At 45.2% G+C, this 19,333-nt stretch overlaps 1 protein-coding gene across 5 annotated transcripts in view; it reads left to right on the top strand.

Annotated features, from left to right (window-relative positions):
• UGGT1 (UDP-glucose glycoprotein glucosyltransferase 1) overlaps window positions 1–11,635 on the top strand; it is a 48,928-nt gene extending 37,293 nt beyond the window's left edge. For 4 of the 5 annotated variants that reach the window (XM_054207425.1, XM_054207424.1, XM_054207423.1 and 1 more), the window contains 11 exons: window positions 488–573; window positions 894–978; window positions 1,620–1,708; window positions 2,173–2,277; window positions 2,876–2,960; window positions 4,282–4,464; window positions 5,660–5,820; window positions 6,297–6,411; window positions 7,088–7,204; window positions 7,557–7,716; window positions 8,143–11,635. In XM_054207425.1, the coding sequence (XP_054063400.1) occupies window positions 488–573; window positions 894–978; window positions 1,620–1,708; window positions 2,173–2,277; window positions 2,876–2,960; window positions 4,282–4,464; window positions 5,660–5,820; window positions 6,297–6,411; window positions 7,088–7,204; window positions 7,557–7,716; window positions 8,143–8,168 (1,212 nt within the window). In that variant the 3' untranslated portion in view covers window positions 8,169–11,635. The remainder of the gene's footprint in view (window positions 1–487; window positions 574–893; window positions 979–1,619; window positions 1,709–2,172; window positions 2,278–2,875; window positions 2,961–4,281; window positions 4,465–5,659; window positions 5,821–6,296; window positions 6,412–7,087; window positions 7,205–7,556; window positions 7,717–8,142) is intronic. The other variant, XR_008467208.1, reaches the window with a different exon arrangement.
• Window positions 11,636–19,333: the final 7,698 nt, after the last annotated feature.

The raw sequence follows: 19,333 nt of genomic DNA, 5'->3' as shown, positions 1-19,333 counted from the left end.
GTAGAAGAGATACCCTGTAACATATAAATTATGTTACTGTTTCCTGCCCTAGCTGAAGTAGTAGTCCCCTAAAGCTTCAAAACTGATGTAAATTTTTTGTTGGCAGATGGTTCACAGACTGCTATATAGTTACCAACCAGCGTTCTGAAATTCACTCGCTCCTTCGTGAAGGAAAGCTTATGCAGAAAAACCTCTGTGATAGCACTGTTCCTGTCAGGATACCCTGAAGACTTTCCCTTATCTAACAAATAATGCTAGACCTTTTCATCCTCCTGTCTCTTACGAAAAATACAGTGATTTTGAATGGAACTTCTGGGGTTTTTCTCCTGTTCTCTGGGTTTTTAAGACCATATGGTTATATTAATCAGCTGGCTTACAAAGAGCTATTTTCAGATATAAAACAGTGGGTGAAAATACATGACTTAAAAACTTGGTTTTGTACGTTTGCTGTTTCTGGAAACTGACAAATGTTATTTTTGCTTTACAGGGTTACTTCCAGCTAAAAGCCAATCCTGGTGCATGGACTCTAAGACTGAGAAAGGGCAGATCTGAGGATATCTACAGAATCTACAGGTAGGACAGTATAAGAAATACTTCAATCTTTTTTTTTTTGTGTGTGTGAAACTTTTGAACTAGATAGGCACTGTAATACGCGAATCTAACAGTTCCCTTGCCAAAATGTAGTGAACTGAACAGCAAATTACATTTCATACTGAATGTAAGTTATGTGAGATAAAACAAATGAATTCATTTAAAAAACCCAGTAAGTGTGTGTTCAAATACGTGCATTTGCTACTTTGTCACATGTCTCAAACCTGTTTTATAGTGCTAAGGCTTAATAAAGAACATACTTCTGCTTTGTAGTAAAGGTCAGTATTTTGCTGTATTTTCAGCCATGACGGCACAGACTCTCCACCTGAAGCTAGCGAAGTTATTGTTGTTCTCAACAACTTCAAGAGCAAAATTATTAAAGTGAAGGTAAGTTTAAAAACCGGAGTTGCTCTTAAAAAAGACTGACCAGTAGCGGGGAAGAAACTTTGATTAGGGCCTGACGATCCCTTCCTACAAGCATACATTTGAGGCAGTTTGCACAAAGTTCACATCACAGTATCAATAATAGAGAGAATTATCTGTAGACTTGGTTTTGGGGTTTTTTTTGACACAGGAGAGAATGACGTGTAACTGCTGTGCCTTTTGTATGCCTGTGAGAAACAATTTTGCTCACATTTTACTGACCCAGTTCTGCTTTTGACTTCAGAAAAAAACAGTCACTTTTGTATGTCCTATATATGTCTAGTAATAAACATTCAGTGTATCCATTGAGCCGGTATTTTATCTGTTACAGGTCAATTTTACTTATCTGGCAATACATCTACACCTCTTAGCAAAGCATTTTAACCATCCAGACTAACATGCTTTTGGTGTCTGGAAACAGCTTTGGAATCTGTTCTGGAAATGTCAGTTCACTACTGAGCTGGTTCTCCAGGGAGCTTAGGTTACCTGTCAGCTCACCGGACACAATTCAAACCGATACAAACACAGCCAGCGTCAAAATAACACTCCATAGCTGTTTGCCCAATATGCGGTTCCACTCGCTAAAGCGATGTTATGCTTTGCAGGTTCAGAAAAAACTAGATATGATGAATGAAGATCTCCTGAGTGATGGTACCAGTGAGAATGAATCTGGATTTTGGGAATCTCTCAAATGGTAAAACTAATTCAATAATAACCGGCAAGTCTCTTGAAACTGGAAAACTATTTGATGATGCTGTTAGGTCTGTGGTATTCAATAGCTGTCTATTAAGACTGCTTGAATTTTGGGTTATCTTTCATAGGGAGCCCTCTTTCTAGAGAACTGTGTTACTGCACTGTGTTCCCTTACACCCACAGCTACTTAGGAGCCCGGAGACATCGTTCGTTTCCAGGAGCTGCGTCTCAGGCAGCAGTCTTTCAATGCAATAGGTGTTCATCTCTAGGGTCTTCTAGGTCTGTGTCTGCAGCACTCTGCCTTGTGGAGGATGCCCTGACCGGCGGAGGCGGGGGGACGAAGCCAAACCCCACGGTTGTACTATATTAAACCAATGCTGTAGCAATTTATAGTCTGTTGCACTCTTTCCTATATAGCTGGCCCTTACTGTCTTGTCCTTTACGTAAATACATTTGTCCTTTCAGGGGATTCACAGGTGGACAAAAGAATGAAGATGTGAAACAGGATAAAGACGATGTCCTAAATATATTCTCTGTGGCTTCAGGACACCTATATGAAAGATTCCTACGGTTAGTTCAGAATTTATAATCTGGGGGTCTCAAATGGTAATGTGCCCTGCTTTCCCCAAGGAAAAAGCTTAGAATTTGCAAGAATATAAAAAAACCCAACCTTTTTCAACCTTTTTCAGCAGCTCAGAATTTAGCATTGACTATACTATAGGAACTGTTGTCTGCATAACGTTCATACATTCAAACTAGACTTAGTTTAATAGCTGGTATGTTGCTGTTCTTAATTTTGTCACTACAGTATAACCAAATACAAATGTATTGTTAAGAAGCTATAGAATAGGTCATAGTTGCTTTGGAAAAGAATCTGAACTTCTGTTCTCAAAGGACTGTGAAAGCCGACTTGTGGTATATTCTCTGACTAGTTAAAATATATAGATTGGGGGGGCGTTAGTAATTTTGTAGATAAAATAAAGCTATTTGCAACAGGGTGATGCTGCCTGCTTTTTTCCCTCATGCATGAAGATCAGTTACCTGGCACATAACTGCAATTTGTCTAATAACGTAAATCAGCAGTTTGTAATCTCTTATGTAGCTGATCTCTAGTGGGTGGCAGTTGTTCTTGTAAATGCTTTATTTATTTTTTTTTTTCTTTTGCTAGCATAATGATGTTGTCTGTGCTGAAACATACTAAGACTCCTTTAAAGTTTTGGTTTCTGAAGAACTACTTATCGCCTACATTCAAGGTTTGTTACCAATTAGAAAGTTACCAATTTTCCATTGTGGGGAAAAGCTTAAAAAAAAAAAAAGGTTGCAACTTGTACATCATGCTATTGCGTAAATGAGTGTGCAGTTATCTGGCTGTATACCTTCTATTTTGACAAAGCATCAAGTTGGTATAAGCTGGTGGTTCTGCCTAGAAAGCTTAGAAAGCTTTGAGAAATAACAGCCAGGTTGACAGTGGACTCATGCTGAAGGTAAATATTTAAGAGAACACCACATATTAGGAAAATCATACTTGAAAGAATCTGAACTTTTTTTTTGTGACTCGCTCGTGTAGAGTTTAAGATGAAATTTGTAGCTATAAACTTACATCTAATACATGAGGGTTGAAAGATTATAGGAAAAATAACTACCAGAGAAGCAACACTTAGGACTATGCATGGAGAGAGCTTCGTAAGAGGAGACATGAAAACCATGTTTCAGATTGACTGGAGTACATGAGCGGTGCATGCCAGAGAGTGACACCAGCCCTAGATGAGTATACCTGGAAATACTTATCGATAGGATATATATCAATTATACGATATATTTATGTATACACCATAAAACAAATAGCAGGGTTCAAAACAGAACCCAGAGGTAAACGGGTGTCAAAACGTTAAGGAATTTCCAACTTTTAACAGTATCGTTTCTTAGAGAATTTTACCTGTTCAGCATGAACTCAAGGAGCTGTGTCCCTGTTGCTGGGGCATTGCCTACGTTACATGGGCTGTGCTGTGACTCTGCTGTTGTCGGTCCCCTCTTGGGGTGGCATAGCAGTGGCTGCCCCCCTCCCTTCCCGCGTTGTACCAGGATCCCTTGGCTAAACCTGTACTCCCGCTGTCAGAAGCAGCCTCGCAGAGGAGAATATCAACTGATTTGACAGTGAGCCAAGTTGCTCTAGTAAAAAATTTCTCCCAATTCTTTTATCTCATTTTATTATTCCCATTTACACTGCTTTGTACAGCCCTAAATAATAATTCTCCCATCTGCAAAATTCTGTGATTTGAGTAATGCGTTCTTTTAAACTGATCTGTGGATCACTATGAAATGGCTCAGAAGTAATTGCGCGGGGAAAAGCGCCAAAACATTTAGTTGTCTTGTGATGGCTTTACAATTTGTACTGATTGTTCAGTTTGGGGTTATGTCTTTGGTATGTCAGTTATTCTTTGTGGTATTTAATTTTCTAATGTCCTGTGCCCTTTTACCGGACCGAAGTCCATTTCTTGTAATGCACTTTTCTTTTACCTGCAGAGGAACAAAGAACTGAGATAAGCTACTTTTTTTGCCCCTCTCTCTCTGCAGGAGTTCATCCCCTACATGGCAGAGAAGTACAATTTCCAGTATGAGCTTGTCCAGTACAAATGGCCACGCTGGCTTCATCAGCAAACAGAGAAACAGCGTATCATCTGGGGTTACAAGATCCTCTTTCTAGACGTGCTTTTCCCATTAGCTGTTGATAAAATCCTGTTTGTGGATGCTGATCAGGTAACACAGAGGTTGAAATTACTTGATTTTTTACTTTTTTCTTTTTTTTTTTTTTTTTATTTTCTCTAGGAATAGTATGTTCTTGATTACAATTTTTGTATTATTGGAAAGGTTGCAAGTTTGATCCCTTTGCAGGCATGACTGAAGGTTGATTCTGTAACTACAGCGTGCTCCGGTGAGCGCTGTTTTTCCCTGTTCTCACAAAGACTGGTTTTGTTGGCCTGTCTGGTTCCTCGTTCACTCACTGTGATTCCAGCTAGTTTGCCAAATAGATTCTTGTTTCACCCTTCCGTTTTTCCAGTTCCATCTGTTCTCTCAGCCTGCAGATCACTTATCACACACAGTATTTTCCTAAGTCACCAAACACCCTGCCTGCCCCCTCCCCTGGCTTTTAACTTGGCCCAATGCAAGTGGTGTCCAGAGCAGCGAGAAGGCAAATCCCTTGTGCACGAAGCCACATCCCGCTGCAAAGCAAATGGTGTCTGTAAGGCTTTGCACACGCTTACTGCCTGAAGGGTTTGAGAGTACAGGATACGTGGGCAGTGAGAGCTGCCAAAAACACTCCTCCAAAAACATTTATGAAACTGAGAAGTACAGATTATCAACACGTAAGCATAAAATGCCGTAGGTGTTTCAGCATGTGTACAGTATGATCCCATGTCAGGTAAAGCCATTACAACTTATGCTAAAGTATCACCTGGGATAAATTTCCAGCTAGGCCGTTCTCATTTTAGACAGTTTTTGCTCTGTTTATATTAATGCGTTTTTTTCCCCCTGCCAGAGTGGTATTTTTAGAATAGTATTACTGCCACAATATCTGTGTCAAAAAGACACTTAAAAGCCTTATTCCCTGAAGGGTTTGCAAATTTTCTAGAGGAAAAGATCCCGATAGAGTTCATGTATAGTGAGAATTCTTGCTACTTAATAAGCAACTATTTGGCCCTTCAGCTCTCAAACCAACCCCTATCAGATTATTTTAAGCTCTATTTTAGTTGCTCCAGCACTAAGGGCAAGGGAGACAACACCTTTTGTGCTGTGTTTTTGTGCTACATATACATAATGCCGAAGACTGCAGAGTATGACAGGTAGTTGTTCCTTTAATTGTTTGCTCCGTTTGAATTAAATCCTGACCAGCATTTCAAAATAACTCGTGGCAGGCTTTGACAAATGAAAATAAAATGTCCTTTCCCTTCAGATTGTGCGCACAGATCTAAAGGAATTAAGAGATTTCAATCTAGATGGTGCTCCTTATGGATATACTCCGTTCTGTGACAGTCGAAGAGAAATGGATGGCTACAGGTTCTGGAAATCGGGATACTGGGCAAGTCATTTAGCTGGAAGAAAATACCACATCAGGTACTGAAGAATTCCATTTTTTCAAAATAACAGGGGAAGGCTTTTGCTATTACTTAGCATTAGTGGAAAACTAGCTGAGGTGTACAACGCTGCCGTGAACCGCTTTTTGCTCTACTGCTGCCTCTTTAAGGTTCCATTCCCTATGGTCCATTTGAAGCACTAGGGACACTGAAGTTACTTTCAGTGTGCTACAACTTTTACAGATGAAGAACTGAGGTGTTAACTAACCAGGCACTTTCATTTCTTAATAACAAATGTTGGAAGAAGGGACTGCATGACAGCAAAGCCAAGATAGATTTGTTGAAAATTTTTTCTCATATGTGCCTTGTTAGAACTGCTTTCTTGCCTTGTATTAGATAACTTGATGTACTGCCACCAAGAGATTGTTTTAGCGTATTATATCTCGGGGTCTGCTGGGGCTGCAGTAAGTTGCCCATCACTCAAATGTCATTACTAATTGCATCATCTCCACGTAGTGCTCTGTATGTTGTGGATCTGAAGAAGTTCAGAAAGATAGCAGCTGGAGATCGACTCAGAGGACAGTATCAGGGTCTTAGTCAGGATCCTAACAGTCTGTCCAACCTTGATCAGGTGTGTTTTTATTGTGTTTGGTTTGTTTTGTTTCGCTGGGGTATGATGGCAGGTTGGGACCCCTCCGTTCCTGGACAAATGTCAATCACAGACAGATGTCAGTGGCAGGCCTGTTATGCCCTGCCTTCAAACGAGGCGGGTATTGATAGCATCAAACATCACTGGTGGGTGGAAACAACACTTTCCCCTTAAATGCCTTAAGACTATCAAATTTTCCAGTATACTCCAAGACAAATACATAACACAACTGGGTACTTGTTTCTTGAGCTATCCAACTCCGAGGGCTTTCCTGTGCACTGACTTAACAACATGGAAATAAGGCCTGTACTGTGGCAGATGGAAAAAACTAACATGATGGTTTTAATCAATTAAGAATAGTCTTTCAAACTGGTCCAGTACAGGCTTGATACTGGATTCACATTACTGCTTTAAAACTGTTTGCTAAATAACTAATTTTCAACAAAATAAGATTAACGGTTGTCGTATGCAGATTTTTTCCCAAAGGACTTTGCAATGAAATGAAAGGTTGATTCTTTACTTTTTATTTGCACTGGAAAAAAAAAACTTTACAAAAGTTAAACTTCTCCCTGTTGTCTGGTTGGGGGTGTGGGTGTGGTGGGTTCCTCCCACCCTGCACCCTGTGGAAACTGCTGCTCACTCTCATTCTTCACAACAGGATTTGCCGAATAACATGATCCACCAGGTGCCAATTAAATCACTCCCCCAGGAGTGGCTGTGGTGTGAAACATGGTGTGATGATTCCTCAAAGAAGAGAGCAAAAACCATTGACCTGGTAAGTGCAGTACGGCTCCTTCATTCTTCATTTATTCACAACAAAATACAGTGACCGGTTTTAGAGGTGCTTCCCTGCCTCAGCTCTAGACATCTCATCCTGTGTTGTTACTTCAGTGTTTTCAGCACTTCAGTTTTTTCCTTTAGCTTCTCTATTTCTCTTGTCTGGAGCAGTTACGTTATTACGAGTTTGGAAAGATACTTTACAGAGTACTCTGGCTACGTACAATACAGGCATGTGTTGTTCACCAACAACAGATTCGTTCCACAAGGGGGAAGCATACCTCTATTCAGTAAAATAAGCCTTTTTTTACACATTAAGTGTCTGAACAGTTCGTATGTTTTGTTTACAGTGTAATAACCCAATGACCAAAGAGCCCAAGTTGCAAGCAGCGATGCGCATAGTTCCGGAATGGCAGGACTATGATCAAGAAATCAAACTGCTCCAAAGTCTTTTCCAGAAAGAAAAAGAAATGGGAACACCAGCTAAGATGCCAGAACAACACACACACGGTAATCTTTCTGATATTTCCCTACTTCTGGGACTTCCTTCCTATCTGTTTGGACTGGGGTTAAGTTGCGTACTGGTTCACTGTAAGCTTGCACGGTGGATCTGCTCGATAATCCGTGTATGTTAGTGGGACAGAAAGGCCTTGCTGAGTCAGGCTGGTGTAATGTCACCTGATTCTGACAACAGAGAGCTGTGTTGCACTTTTCCCAGTTCTGTTAAAGACCCTCACTGTTCCTGTGATTTTATGAGCTCTGCCTTATCTTAACCCTTAATTAAAGTGCCGCTATACACAATGGGTATGAAGTGTTCTTCAGTCACTGGTAACCTTGCAAAGAACAAGTATTTGGGGTTTATATACTAATTTCAAACCAATCTGCTAATTGAGGCAGCTGGAAATTAAGTACTCATTTTTCTCTCCTCTTCTACAGATCCAGAAGCACACGTGGAATTATGATCCATGGAGAAAAATTAAAGTTAGACTGTTTCATAGACAATTTTTATATTGAAAACTAGTTTTTTTCCCAGTATGTCTGCAAAACTGCTGAATAATTGAATGGGATGATGTATGCATTTTTATTACTTGCCTTTGGGTTAATTTCTGCATATGAAATAGGATCTGGATTGCTGGAATTAGCATTACTGGTTTTTTGCACCTGTGGTGGAGATGAAAGAGCCCATGATGGAATTTAGCATTTCAGAAACAAAACTTCAAAATCCACTGGAAATGCCACAGCCTGTTCCTTCAGCTGTTGCTACCTCCACCACTGACGAAGATCCATCCTGTTAGCCTCAGATCTAACTCGAGAGCCTGGAAATTGCAGACCTGTCGAGCTGTTGGCTAGAACGTAAGTCTTAACCTCAACTGATGGGGATAATTTTTCCAGGTAACATTAAAAGGCTCAGAATCATGCCTTGAATTCGGGATACTGCTTTATCTGCAGGTTTTCAAACGGTTGGAAATGCTTCTCAGACTTGCTCGGTTTGCCCTTGATTTTGTAACAAATCCAGCATTACTTAGATTTTTCTATTTCCTGTCTTCGTTTATTGCCCAACTTTTGAAGGTTTGGCTCAATGTAAAGCTACCACAATCTGTTTAAATGTCCATCCAAACAGAAGTGGTTGAGCTCACAAAGTGAGCAGAGAATTGAACTTGATGGCTCAGTTCATCCTACCCCCTCTGACTTGAATCAAAGCGTCCTCCTTCCTTCTTGCTCGAAGTTTAAATCAGTCTGCAAAACTGGTAGGGCCTTACTATTGCTGTGGTTCAACTGATTCATGAATGTGTTTTGGTTATGAAGAATCTGTGGGAGCTTGGAAGTTTTCCATCATGTAAATTTCATTAACTTTATTTTTCTTCAAACAGAGTTGTTGTCACATCAATAAAAAACTTTGGAGTTCTTAGGTCTTAAGCTTTAGCTCACACTCAGTCCTTTGATTGTTCTTTTTGCATGCACATGCTACAGTCCTAATTTGATTCGAGGGTTTCTGAATATTTTACCTGCATACCAGACAAGAAAACATTTTCCCACAAGGATTAATTACCCTGGGCTAGCTTCATCACTCATATTCACATCTTAATTTTTAAAGATGATACTGCCATAGTTCTATTATGAACATACCAATTAAAAAAAATCCTCAAGCCCCATTTCCCCATGTAGGATTATTGTCTGCTCCCTAGAACACCGAGAAGTTCAAGAGTTTAAATATAAGAACTGAAGTAGTATTTCTAGTAGTAAAATATAGCTCCCTATGCACTGCTGCTTTAGAAATCCAAACTCGGATCATTTTTGCCTCCCATGTTTTTATACAGATGAATGTTCTGTGCTGTAAGAGCTTCACACTAAAGATAATCCTGACTTAAAATTTTTTTGTAGAATTACTGTATTATATGTCCTATAAATGTTTTGAAGGAATCACAAAGACAGCAGTTGTAGTGTTTCAACTGCTTGATAGGCCAACTGAACAGAAAAGCAGCTCTTCTCCAGCCAGCTCAAGAAGGGGCCCAAATCACTAACAAACTCCTAGAAAAACCACGTTAAAAGAAATAGCCGAAGTCCGTTAAGTGCATATTGAGGGCACTGTTGACAAGGTCAGTGAACTGATCAGCGACACCGCACATACGCTTCTGCTGGGTATGAAAGTGGATAATTCTAGAAAGGCAGAGGAAAGGACACTGTATAACCCCCTCTCCAGAGGGAAAGCTATGCCAACATTGGGGGGCTGGATATCAAACATCAGCTTACAGTGATGAGTTATCAGCTTCAGCGTTTTCCATTTTGCGGGGTTTTACATTCAGATAGTCTCCCCAGTGCTCCGTAAATTAGAAGTGGCTTCCCATCAAGACTGCTCCAGCTAAGGATAAGCAGACTTACACTAGAAGGACTTTGTTCTAGTGTAAAAAACAATAGTATGCCTGCCAACAAACTAAAGTAATTACGTGCTGTATGTTAATTAGTCTATTCTAAACAGATAACACAGCCTATGTATGATTACCCTTTCAGTGTTCTGCTACAAACCACTTACGCCTCTCTGGAACACAGGGAATGGCGCGGGGTCAGGCAGGCAGCAGCTGTGCACCCATTTCATGCAGGGATGGATGTGGGCAGCAGCGCAGGATCGCTTGGACAGGTGGGGTTTCCTGCAAAACCAGACCCCCTCCTACCTAAAACCATGTTTGGTTGCGTTGTTTTTTACAAGTGTTATTAGAAGCCAGGAGAGAAAGAATAAAGTAACCTCTGGAGTTCAGCACAGTATTTACAATGCCTTATTATAGTTGTATCAGATGATATTTTTAAATTAAACATCAGTTACAGAGGTTTTTTTAATTCTGCTCCTCCATTTTAATAGTTAATATATGCACTTAAACACCCGCACTGTATACTTTTTTTTTTTTTTTAATTCTGAGATCTAGCAAGCTATGGAGGATGTTTTTGTTCCCTCTGGTTAACAGAGACCATGCTCTTCTGTTCAGCTCTTCTTATAAAAATAAAATAAAAAAAATCTAACTCACAATCGATACAGAAAGAAACCAGAAACGTGTGTTGTGAGATTCTGTACCTTTTGCACTACTCTTACCAGCCCTGTACCTGTTCTCAGGTACATTGTAAGATGCATGTGGTACTAATCATTCTGAATGCGAACTACTACAGTTTTTCCTGGGAAGCCACTATTTATTTGCACAGGAGAATAACAATCACAGGTAACGGTCGCTTCATTTCAAGCTGTGCGTACACTTGCTTGTAGTGCTCAACTGGGCCTTAAAAGATGGAAGAAATGCTTTCTCCCTTCTAGAAAGCATCTGAGAATGATTGCTGAAACAGAGCTGCCTCTGATGGTACCACTGCTGGCCTGCTCCTGTGAACTGCTGAGACTGATAAGAAAAAATAGAAAACGGGGATTATAGAGGTCACATTTTGGATCCCTCAGACTAGAAAGGCCGCTTGTGTGGCAAAGTCATGACCTTGTTCCCAGTCTCTGGATACAAGCAGCTTGTCCTCTTGGTGGAAAGTTCACATGGAAAAATGCCCGGTCCTTTATTTTAAAAGGAAGATTTCGCTGCCTTACTAGAAAACAAATAGCAGAGAAATAAGTTTTTAAGATTCTCTTTCATTTAGCTATTGTGGGGTGGGTTGTAAAGGAAATGAAAGGAGTGGGACGTGTACAAAGCAGTAAATATCCGGTCACAATCTTAGGAACCAAAACTTTTTTTTTTTTTTAAAATGTAAACTGTTTTGCATATCCAAATCTTCTGTAATCTGTTGAAGACTGTACCGTAACTCTGCGTGGCGCTGATACCTATGACCCAGGATAGCGGGAGTTACTCTGTACTGAATGTTGCCTAAACCGAGATGACGGTGCGTTTCCCAGTACAGCTGGGACAATAAGATCTGTCTGACGTAATAAAGCCTTTTCTGTTCTTTACCTGTGCCTCTTGCCAATTCCTTTGGGGCTCATAACGTGTGTTTTAATGGACTTGCCTGGAGTACTTTTTTTTCACTTATTCTTGTGTTCAAGCATTGGGATACTGTTGAAAAGCAGAGTTCCTCCCTCAAACCAGTCTTGTTAATCATGGGATTAAAGTAACCCCTAAACCGAGACACTTCTGTTAAACAAACACTAGAAATAGTTTACTTTTAAGACAGATTTATTTTTTTCCAACTCCACCTACTACTAATAAAAAAGAGTGATGGGGGGGACGGACCGGGAGGGCCCTGTGCAGGACTGGGGGAACGGGGGACCTGAGGCGGGGCGTTGTTGGGCCAGAGGGGGCTGGCTGGGCCCGGCTCCCCGTGGGGTCCCTTGGTCCTGGGGGGTTTGGGGTGTGGTGCTGGAGAAATAAATCCTGGCAGGACGGTAAGAAAGTGGCGCCCGGGCTGTGCTGGTGCCGCCCCAGAGGGATGCGGTGTCGGGCCCCCCGCAGTTCCCCAGTGCTCCCCAAAAGTGCCCGTGGGGCCCTGGGGGTGCCGGGCTGTGGGGTGGCTGCGGTCCCTCAGTGTTGGCCAGGGGGGCTGCAGAGGGGGTGAGGAAGCAGAGAGGGGGAGCCGGTTTGGGGGCTGGACAGGGAGAGCGGGACTCTTGCTGCTGGGGCTGGCAACCACTCTCGTGTGGCTGGTTTTGGGGCTGAGAAAGAGAGGGCTTTGGGCTCAGGAACAGGGCTTGAGATGGAATCTGCACCAGGCCCCCTCTCCCTGCACGGAGGGTCCTTCCTGGCCCCGCTCCCGAGGACAGCAGTGGGTTGCAGGTCCCCCCGGCTTGTCCCCCTTGGCTGGGTGTGACAACCAGGCTCATTTCTCTGCTTTTCTTTTCCCAGGGTCACCTTCTGCGTCACAGCAACAAAATCCCGCACGGCTGTTTCCGCTCACTGCTCAGGTAGTGGCATGCGTGGGGCTGGGGGAGCAGCGAGACACATTTGCGAGTTCGGGGACGCTACAGATACTCCCCGTCAAAGCTGCAGAGAAAAAGCAAATTTGCTGCCAGTGCAGAAAAAGCGAATGAGGAGCTGGAGTTGCGGTTAACAGAGTGTACTTCCTGCCTGAGGAGGTCCCTTGGTAGTTAGGAATGGCTTCCTTTGGGGTCAAAGCCTGAACTGTCATCTAGGATGAATTACGAGCTGCCTGTTACCTTCGTTAGGGTCAAGCGTTTCTCTTCTGTTTGTTCATACCGGTTCCAGGGGCAAGTGGGAGATAGCCTTTTATTTTCCTGTGCGTAACTCAATTTTGACTAGTCTGTGGTGTCCGTCTAGCTAATATGTTTGAGGACCTGGGTGCCAGTAGAAATGTAATGAATGAAACATGATGGAAACCGATGCGTCACTTGATTTTTATTCTTTTTTATTATTATTCCTTGAGTCTGGATGGCATGTTTTTCTGTGTCTCAGTCGACCTTGTTCCATGGAGCCTTCAGTCTGGGACGTTTAAGCAAAGAAAGTTTTTGTCATTCCAGAAAAGGCCTGGTCCTTCCTAGGACTGAGGTGTAGACTCAGAGGGTCTCTTAAGTAAGCAGTCAGAATTAAAGCCAAACTTCACTGGGTGTTGCTGGTCTTGGTCTTCACTTTTGTTAATGTCCCCGCAGCTCCCTCCTGGGTGGGAGGTCTGAATCCTAATTTTTGGGGTTTGTTTTTTTTTTTTTTTTGCAGTCTCTAACACGTTTTTCTCCCCCCTAGTAGAGGCTACATTTAAAAGGTAATTAGTTTCCTCCCAAACATGCCACTACATAAAATTGAGATGTGATTCTCAAAACCAAAAAAATGACACCGCTCTTGGAGATCCAGGCTATTTCTGAACACGTCTTTGTCCCGTGCAAATGTCCTCGGGATACAGATGGCCTGCGTTTGGTGCTCTGACAAGAGGATATGCTGAGACAGGGATGAGCTGCGGCAGACAGGAGAGATAGAAGGTCCCAGGGTTTTTGTCTGTTTGTTTGTTTTCTTTTGTGGGGGTGTGGGTGTGTGCGCTTTCAAAACTAGAATGCGCTGTTGAGTGCAGGTGGCAGCCTGCAGAACTCTTTTGCTGCCTGACCTCTCCTTTTCTTTGTCACTCCTCTTTCATGGCTACAGCTTTCATTTGGATAATTTTAGACGAGCAATTAAGTGACTTGCCTGCGTAAAAGTGCCGGCTATACCAGGAAGGTAGATGCTTAAACCGGTAGGGAATGACTTGTCTACAAGTAGAATTTCTGAAGGAAGAACAGCAGCAGCAGCAGCAGGAAGCAAATGGCAAGTTCCCCAAAAATCGCGTGTGTCCAACGCATCGAAGTTTAATTGCCAAACGTTGTTTGCCAGTACGTTCCGCGTGGGTGTGTTTGGTAAACATAAACTTTCAGGAAATTCAGGGCCGTGTGTGGCAAAAGAAGTCCCTCTGTCTGTGTGTCCTGCTGCGTAAATGTGTGGTGGCAGGGCCGTTGTTCCCTACCTCAGTATGGCCACAGTAGTGCTGCGATATTTAGGCCTAACAGACGGGTTTAGGAAGGGAAGGAGAATGCCCGTTTTCTGTAATGGCTAGGAACGCTGACCCTTTTCTCCATCTGCCGCTTTCCTGTGCGCCAGATGAAGCTGTTTTATTTTTCTCCCTTGTTCCTGGTCTCTGAAGCTGCTGCTGCTGCGGGTTTGCGATTTGTCGCTAGGTTTTTGTGGAGTTCTCATTGTGGTTGGCTTCTGCCGCAGACGAGCGTCAAGATGCAGTTTTCGGTTCACAGCTTCAGAAACCGCATGCCCCGTAATGGGTGCAGGCAAAGCTGACCTGTGCTCCTGGGGACGCTCGGGGGCTCCTCGTCAAAGCATCCGGGTGTGCGCGGGCGCACACAGGGTTGTGCTCTGGTCTGAGAGCACACCGTGCTTTTGCTGTTGGGAGGCAGAGGAGAGCGTGCGCCTGGTAAATCCAAGGGCACCCAAAAGCTGGGAGGGCCCCTGAGCAGGTTTCGCGACAGTTTGACAAGATCTTGACTGTTGGGAGAAATGGCCTGGAAAAAATCACTGCTTTGTTGCAAGGAGGCTGTTTAGAAGGATGTGTGGGTTACCGTACCCTTTGACAAAAATATTCAACTCAGGACATGTAGGGTGACGAAACCCTGGCTCTACGAAGGCTCAAGAGAATGTACATAGGTGTGGGGTTCTGTCGCAGTGTGTATCTGGGAAAGAGGCTCTAGCGCAACTAGAGCTGCCAGTGAGTAAAAAAAGGCAGGTTTGTCTAAAAAACTGCAAAAGCTCCAGTGGCCTGCATCAACAATTGTGCCAGAGGTGATGCCAGATGCTTTTTCCTCCGCTCGGCTGCAGTCTTTGCAAACCTCCATGAAAGGAAGCTTTAGATTCCTACGCAGCTTTATGCGAAAGGGTTTTTTCTTCTCTCAGCAGAACGTCAACTGCCAGCATTTCTCCACAGTCGCCCTTTCTTCTGCCACGACAGTGCAGGACCGATGGAAAGGATCCGGAGTGCTCTGTGAGTACGAGGTGCGTCTGCGATGGGCATCTGCTTTTTTCCGAAGGTCCTTGTAGTGTAGACTTTGAAGTTAACACAAAGGCTTTGTCGGCTCTCATTCTATAGTTTTTGTATGAAATATTTTAAGAAAACACTAAAAATAATATAAGGTCTGTCGTGGAGCATGTTACGCCCGTGCAAGGCTTACTTCCCTGCATTTATTTTCTCTTCCTGAAAGCATAATCTTCTCTTTCTGTGTGCTTACTGTTAAGCGATGCCATAAAAAAAATTGTGTACTAAAAGGGGGAAGAAACTGTTTGTAAGAGTTCAGATGTTCAGAAGAAGCAGACTTTGTATTCATGATAAAAGCTTTATGCTTTTTCAGTCAATAAGTCTTTAAGATATCTTATAGTAGGACTTCAGAAACCTTACTGAGATGCTGGCACCTGTCCTAAAGGCGATCAAGGTCAAAGAAGAGACATTTACGAACTGGGACAAGGCGACGTCGCTTCTGCTTGTTTTCCAGGCGTTCTCACGAAGCATCAGCAGCCTCGTAACTAGTGACGGCGAGTCCTAATGTGGTTTTGGTGAGTTGTTGCTTCCATCATGTCCTTTGTCCGTAACCAGAGCTCCTCTTGGGCAACCGTAACCTTTGCTCCCAGAGGCAGGGGCCGAGCAGGGGCCAGCTGGAGAGGAGAAGGCTTGGTGCCCAGCCCCGCCAGAAAGGATGCTGCGGTTGCTGGCAGCCCCAGCCCCGGCCCGCCAAGAGCCTCAGTCCCTCCTCTTACCTGTGTCTCTCTGCGGGGGGGCTGGGCACTCCTGGGCTGCTGCAGGGGAAAGGCCGGCCACCTCCTCCCCAAAGATCTCCCGGCGCTCTCCATCAGAAACTCCACCAGCGCCTTCATCTGCACGCATCAAAGCCGCGCTCTCAAGTCTGCTGCCTGGAAAGGGACCAAGCAGCCTCTTCCAGTGCGCACCCTCGCCTCTGCGCAGAAGGTGGCCGTGGCTGTGGGGCTGCTCTTGCAGGCAGTCACCCCCCCAGCACTTGCTGCAGAGAGGAGGCAGCCAGGGACCTCTAGCAGAGCAGCCCGGCTCTCCTGGGCCGGGAAGGCTGCAGGCGGCCGGTGGCTACAGCCTACCTTCTCCATGACCTCCAGCATGGCCTCCAGCGGGAGCAGGTCCTCGTTGGGAGGGCTCAGCAGGTTGGGCCCGACGCAGATGACCAGATTGCTGCAGCTCATCCTGCTGGTGGCTGCGTTGTGCCCGATGTGCCGCAGGAGGCACAGCAGCCGCTTCAGCAAGACGAGATTGGCTGCCGGCAACTTGTGGGCTACCCTGCAGGAAGGGGAACACCGCTCGTGGTCTGGAAGCAGCCGTTGCCCACAGCCGTCCCTCCCCAGGCTGCCCAGGCCTTCCCACAGCTGCCGGCCCTGCCCAGGGGAAACACGCCGGTCACCGCCCCTGCTGGCCCCAGCAGGCAGTGTGGGCAAGAGGCTCTCCCTGAGCAGAGAGCTGGCTCTGCTGCACCCCAGCCCAGGGCTGGTGGTTGCTTGCGTGCAGTCCTGAGGCACAGCTCCCTGTTGGAGTGGCCTCCCCAGCCCATCTGCCGGCTCCCCGGGCACTTGAGGGTGCAGCCCAGCAGGGCCCGGCAGGGACTTGGGCATCTGCCCTTTGCTGAAGTGTTGCCTGAGCTCCTCCTCTGCCAGCTGAGCCCAGCAGATCCTCTCGCCCCAAGGGAAGCTCTTCTCTGCTCCGGCCTTTTGCCCAGGTGTGCGGGGCCTGGCATGTCTGGAGGCTGGTTTGGCTGGGACCGTCATGGCCCAGGAGGACTGGCAGAACCTAGAGCAGCCACAAGCGCTGGCACAGGCGAGTGAAGGCCAGGAGGGTTCTAAAAGGGTGCCAAACAAGTCCTGAACCTTGAGCGTCTCATGAGCTGAATGATGAGAATTCTTCCCAGCAGCTCGTGCGGGGCTCTGTTTTGCAGCTGTGCTGAAAAGAGCCCGGAGAGCCCCGGGGAGCGCTAGTTCTTGCAGTGCCTGCGTGGCACCAAGGGCTTTTCTGCTCCTCAGACTGCAAGCCAGCGAGTGTGCTGGGAGTGCCCAAGAGGCTGGGAGGGGACAGAGCGGGGACATGTGATGCCAACCGCCCAAAGGGCTAATCCCACACCCTACCACACCGTGCTCAGCAATGAAACTGCAAGGGGCTGGGGGGGCGAAGGGTGGCGGGGGCTGCCCTTGCTCGGGGCCTGGCTGGGCATCGCTGGCTTGCTGGTCAGCAGTGGCTTTCTTTTGCATCCCTTGTTTTCCTTGGGCTTTCTTTTCCACTCTCCTTGTTTCTAACCCACCCGTTTTCTCCCTTTCCCCCTTCTGATGCTCCCCCTGCGCAGGCGAGGGAGCGGCTGTGTGGTGCTGAGCTGCCGGCCAGGCTTCAGCCACACCAGCCTGTGAGCAAAATCGTTCCCTCCCGAGGGGGAGGGGTCTCCCCCTTCCTCCTCCGTCACACTGCGGGCATCCCCTCCATCCCACTGGCAGGCACGAGAGTCTCAGCACTTTGGCCCACGTTCCTCCTCATCAAATCTGGAAATTTCCACTGAAAGGATTTTGGTGTGTCTAACAAGAAGAGATCGCCTTTAACACAGGAGTGACATTTCCCTGTGCTTCCTTGCTTCAGCTGCTTAGAAGGGCATCCCCCACCCCACTCGTGTCTGGACAACTGAAATTTGGGCTCCAAAAAAGTTTGCTCAGAAAAGGAGCTGCTGCTGGCAGAGAAATAAATGTGACCGACGCCAACGAGGAGACGTCTGCACCCTCAAAGAGGAGGTGTGGCCCTGCGGCCCCCTGCCTTCTCCAGTGGCCATGTCCCTCTCCTGCTCTTCTGCACCAAAAGGGATCCGACTCCGGGCACCCACCAGCAACTTGGTTTACTGAAAGTCTAAAGCAGTAAATGAGCTTTGGATGTATCCGAGTATGAACAGCTCTGAATCCTTTCTGAAAGGTTACCAGATGCTCCTATGAGACCTGCTGCCAATTGTGACACATTTGTAAATGAGAAAAGAACTGGTGAGCAAAAGCAATCCACCTTCCCCGTGTACCAGCGGTCTTAATATATGTAGTATTAGTGATACATCACAGTTTCATATGGGAAAGCAACCCGTGCAGCTCCAAGGCAAGGGACGAACATGCAATTTTTCATTTGTTGATCATTTACCAGATGGCCACCCTTGCTGATTTTCTACTGCAACATTTCTTTTCAAATCATCGTACGCGTCACTGTTCCTGGTTACATCAAAAGAAACCTGCACCATTTTAACACATTTGCTGGCCTGTCTTGTCCGAAGAGAAGTTGAATTTTACCCTGTTGGGGAAAATTGGAAACACGAGGATTGGAACCCGTCCCAAACTCCACCAAGGACACACAGTGCCCCCCCAAGCCTCCCTTTAACCATCTAATAGCCCCCAGGATCCTCCTAAATCCCACCCATGGGACCCAAAAACCCCTCACTATCCCCCATAGGGAACCCCAAATACCCATGGGAACCCCCCAGGTTGCGTAGACCTGTACATGTCTTCATATGTGGTCCTATCTGCTAGAATTGTGTCTTTTATGGAGACTGCCAGTGGAGTTGCATTTTTTCTTGTTGTATGGGGTTGAAAATGCAAATACTAAATGGGAAGGTGATTAGGATTCTGTTGCGGTTCATGTATTTCCAACAAAACTTCCAATACTGCTGCATTCGTGGCATTTTTACTTGCATTGGTGGAAAGAGGCGGTTTTTATTTTCAGGTTCCATTCAGCTTTCTGGCTGGCTTTGCAAAACTGACTTAAGCATGTGCTTAAGTGGGCCTTGAACGTGGTAGCGTTGCTGCTTCAAACCGCTAGCTCTTGAGAGAGCTTCCGTTAAACACAAGTGTTTTTCAGGTACCAAGCTTCCAACGCGAGGCTGGCAAGCATTTTTCTTTTCTAGCTACGGTAGATGCTCATGGCAATAATGTGTTACAATGAGCAGTATACGCTGCTACTTGTTTTGAAAGCTTGCTTTCTCTGTCAGTTTTCCTGTTTCCCAAATGTCTCTTTCCTCTTCTTTGCTTTCTTTTAAAAGCTTGGAGTCTTTTGTAGACGGTGCCTAGTGCCGTGTACATCTTTTATTTCCTCTCCTGTGTGGAAGTCCACAGTGCCCAGGGAGCCCACGGCTCTGCCCCACGACAAC

This window comes from Rissa tridactyla, chromosome 6 (assembly GCF_028500815.1).
Source record: "Rissa tridactyla isolate bRisTri1 chromosome 6, bRisTri1.patW.cur.20221130, whole genome shotgun sequence".
Lineage (NCBI taxonomy): Eukaryota > Metazoa > Chordata > Aves > Charadriiformes > Laridae > Rissa > Rissa tridactyla.
This window is presented reverse-complemented; position numbering and strand designations above follow the sequence as displayed.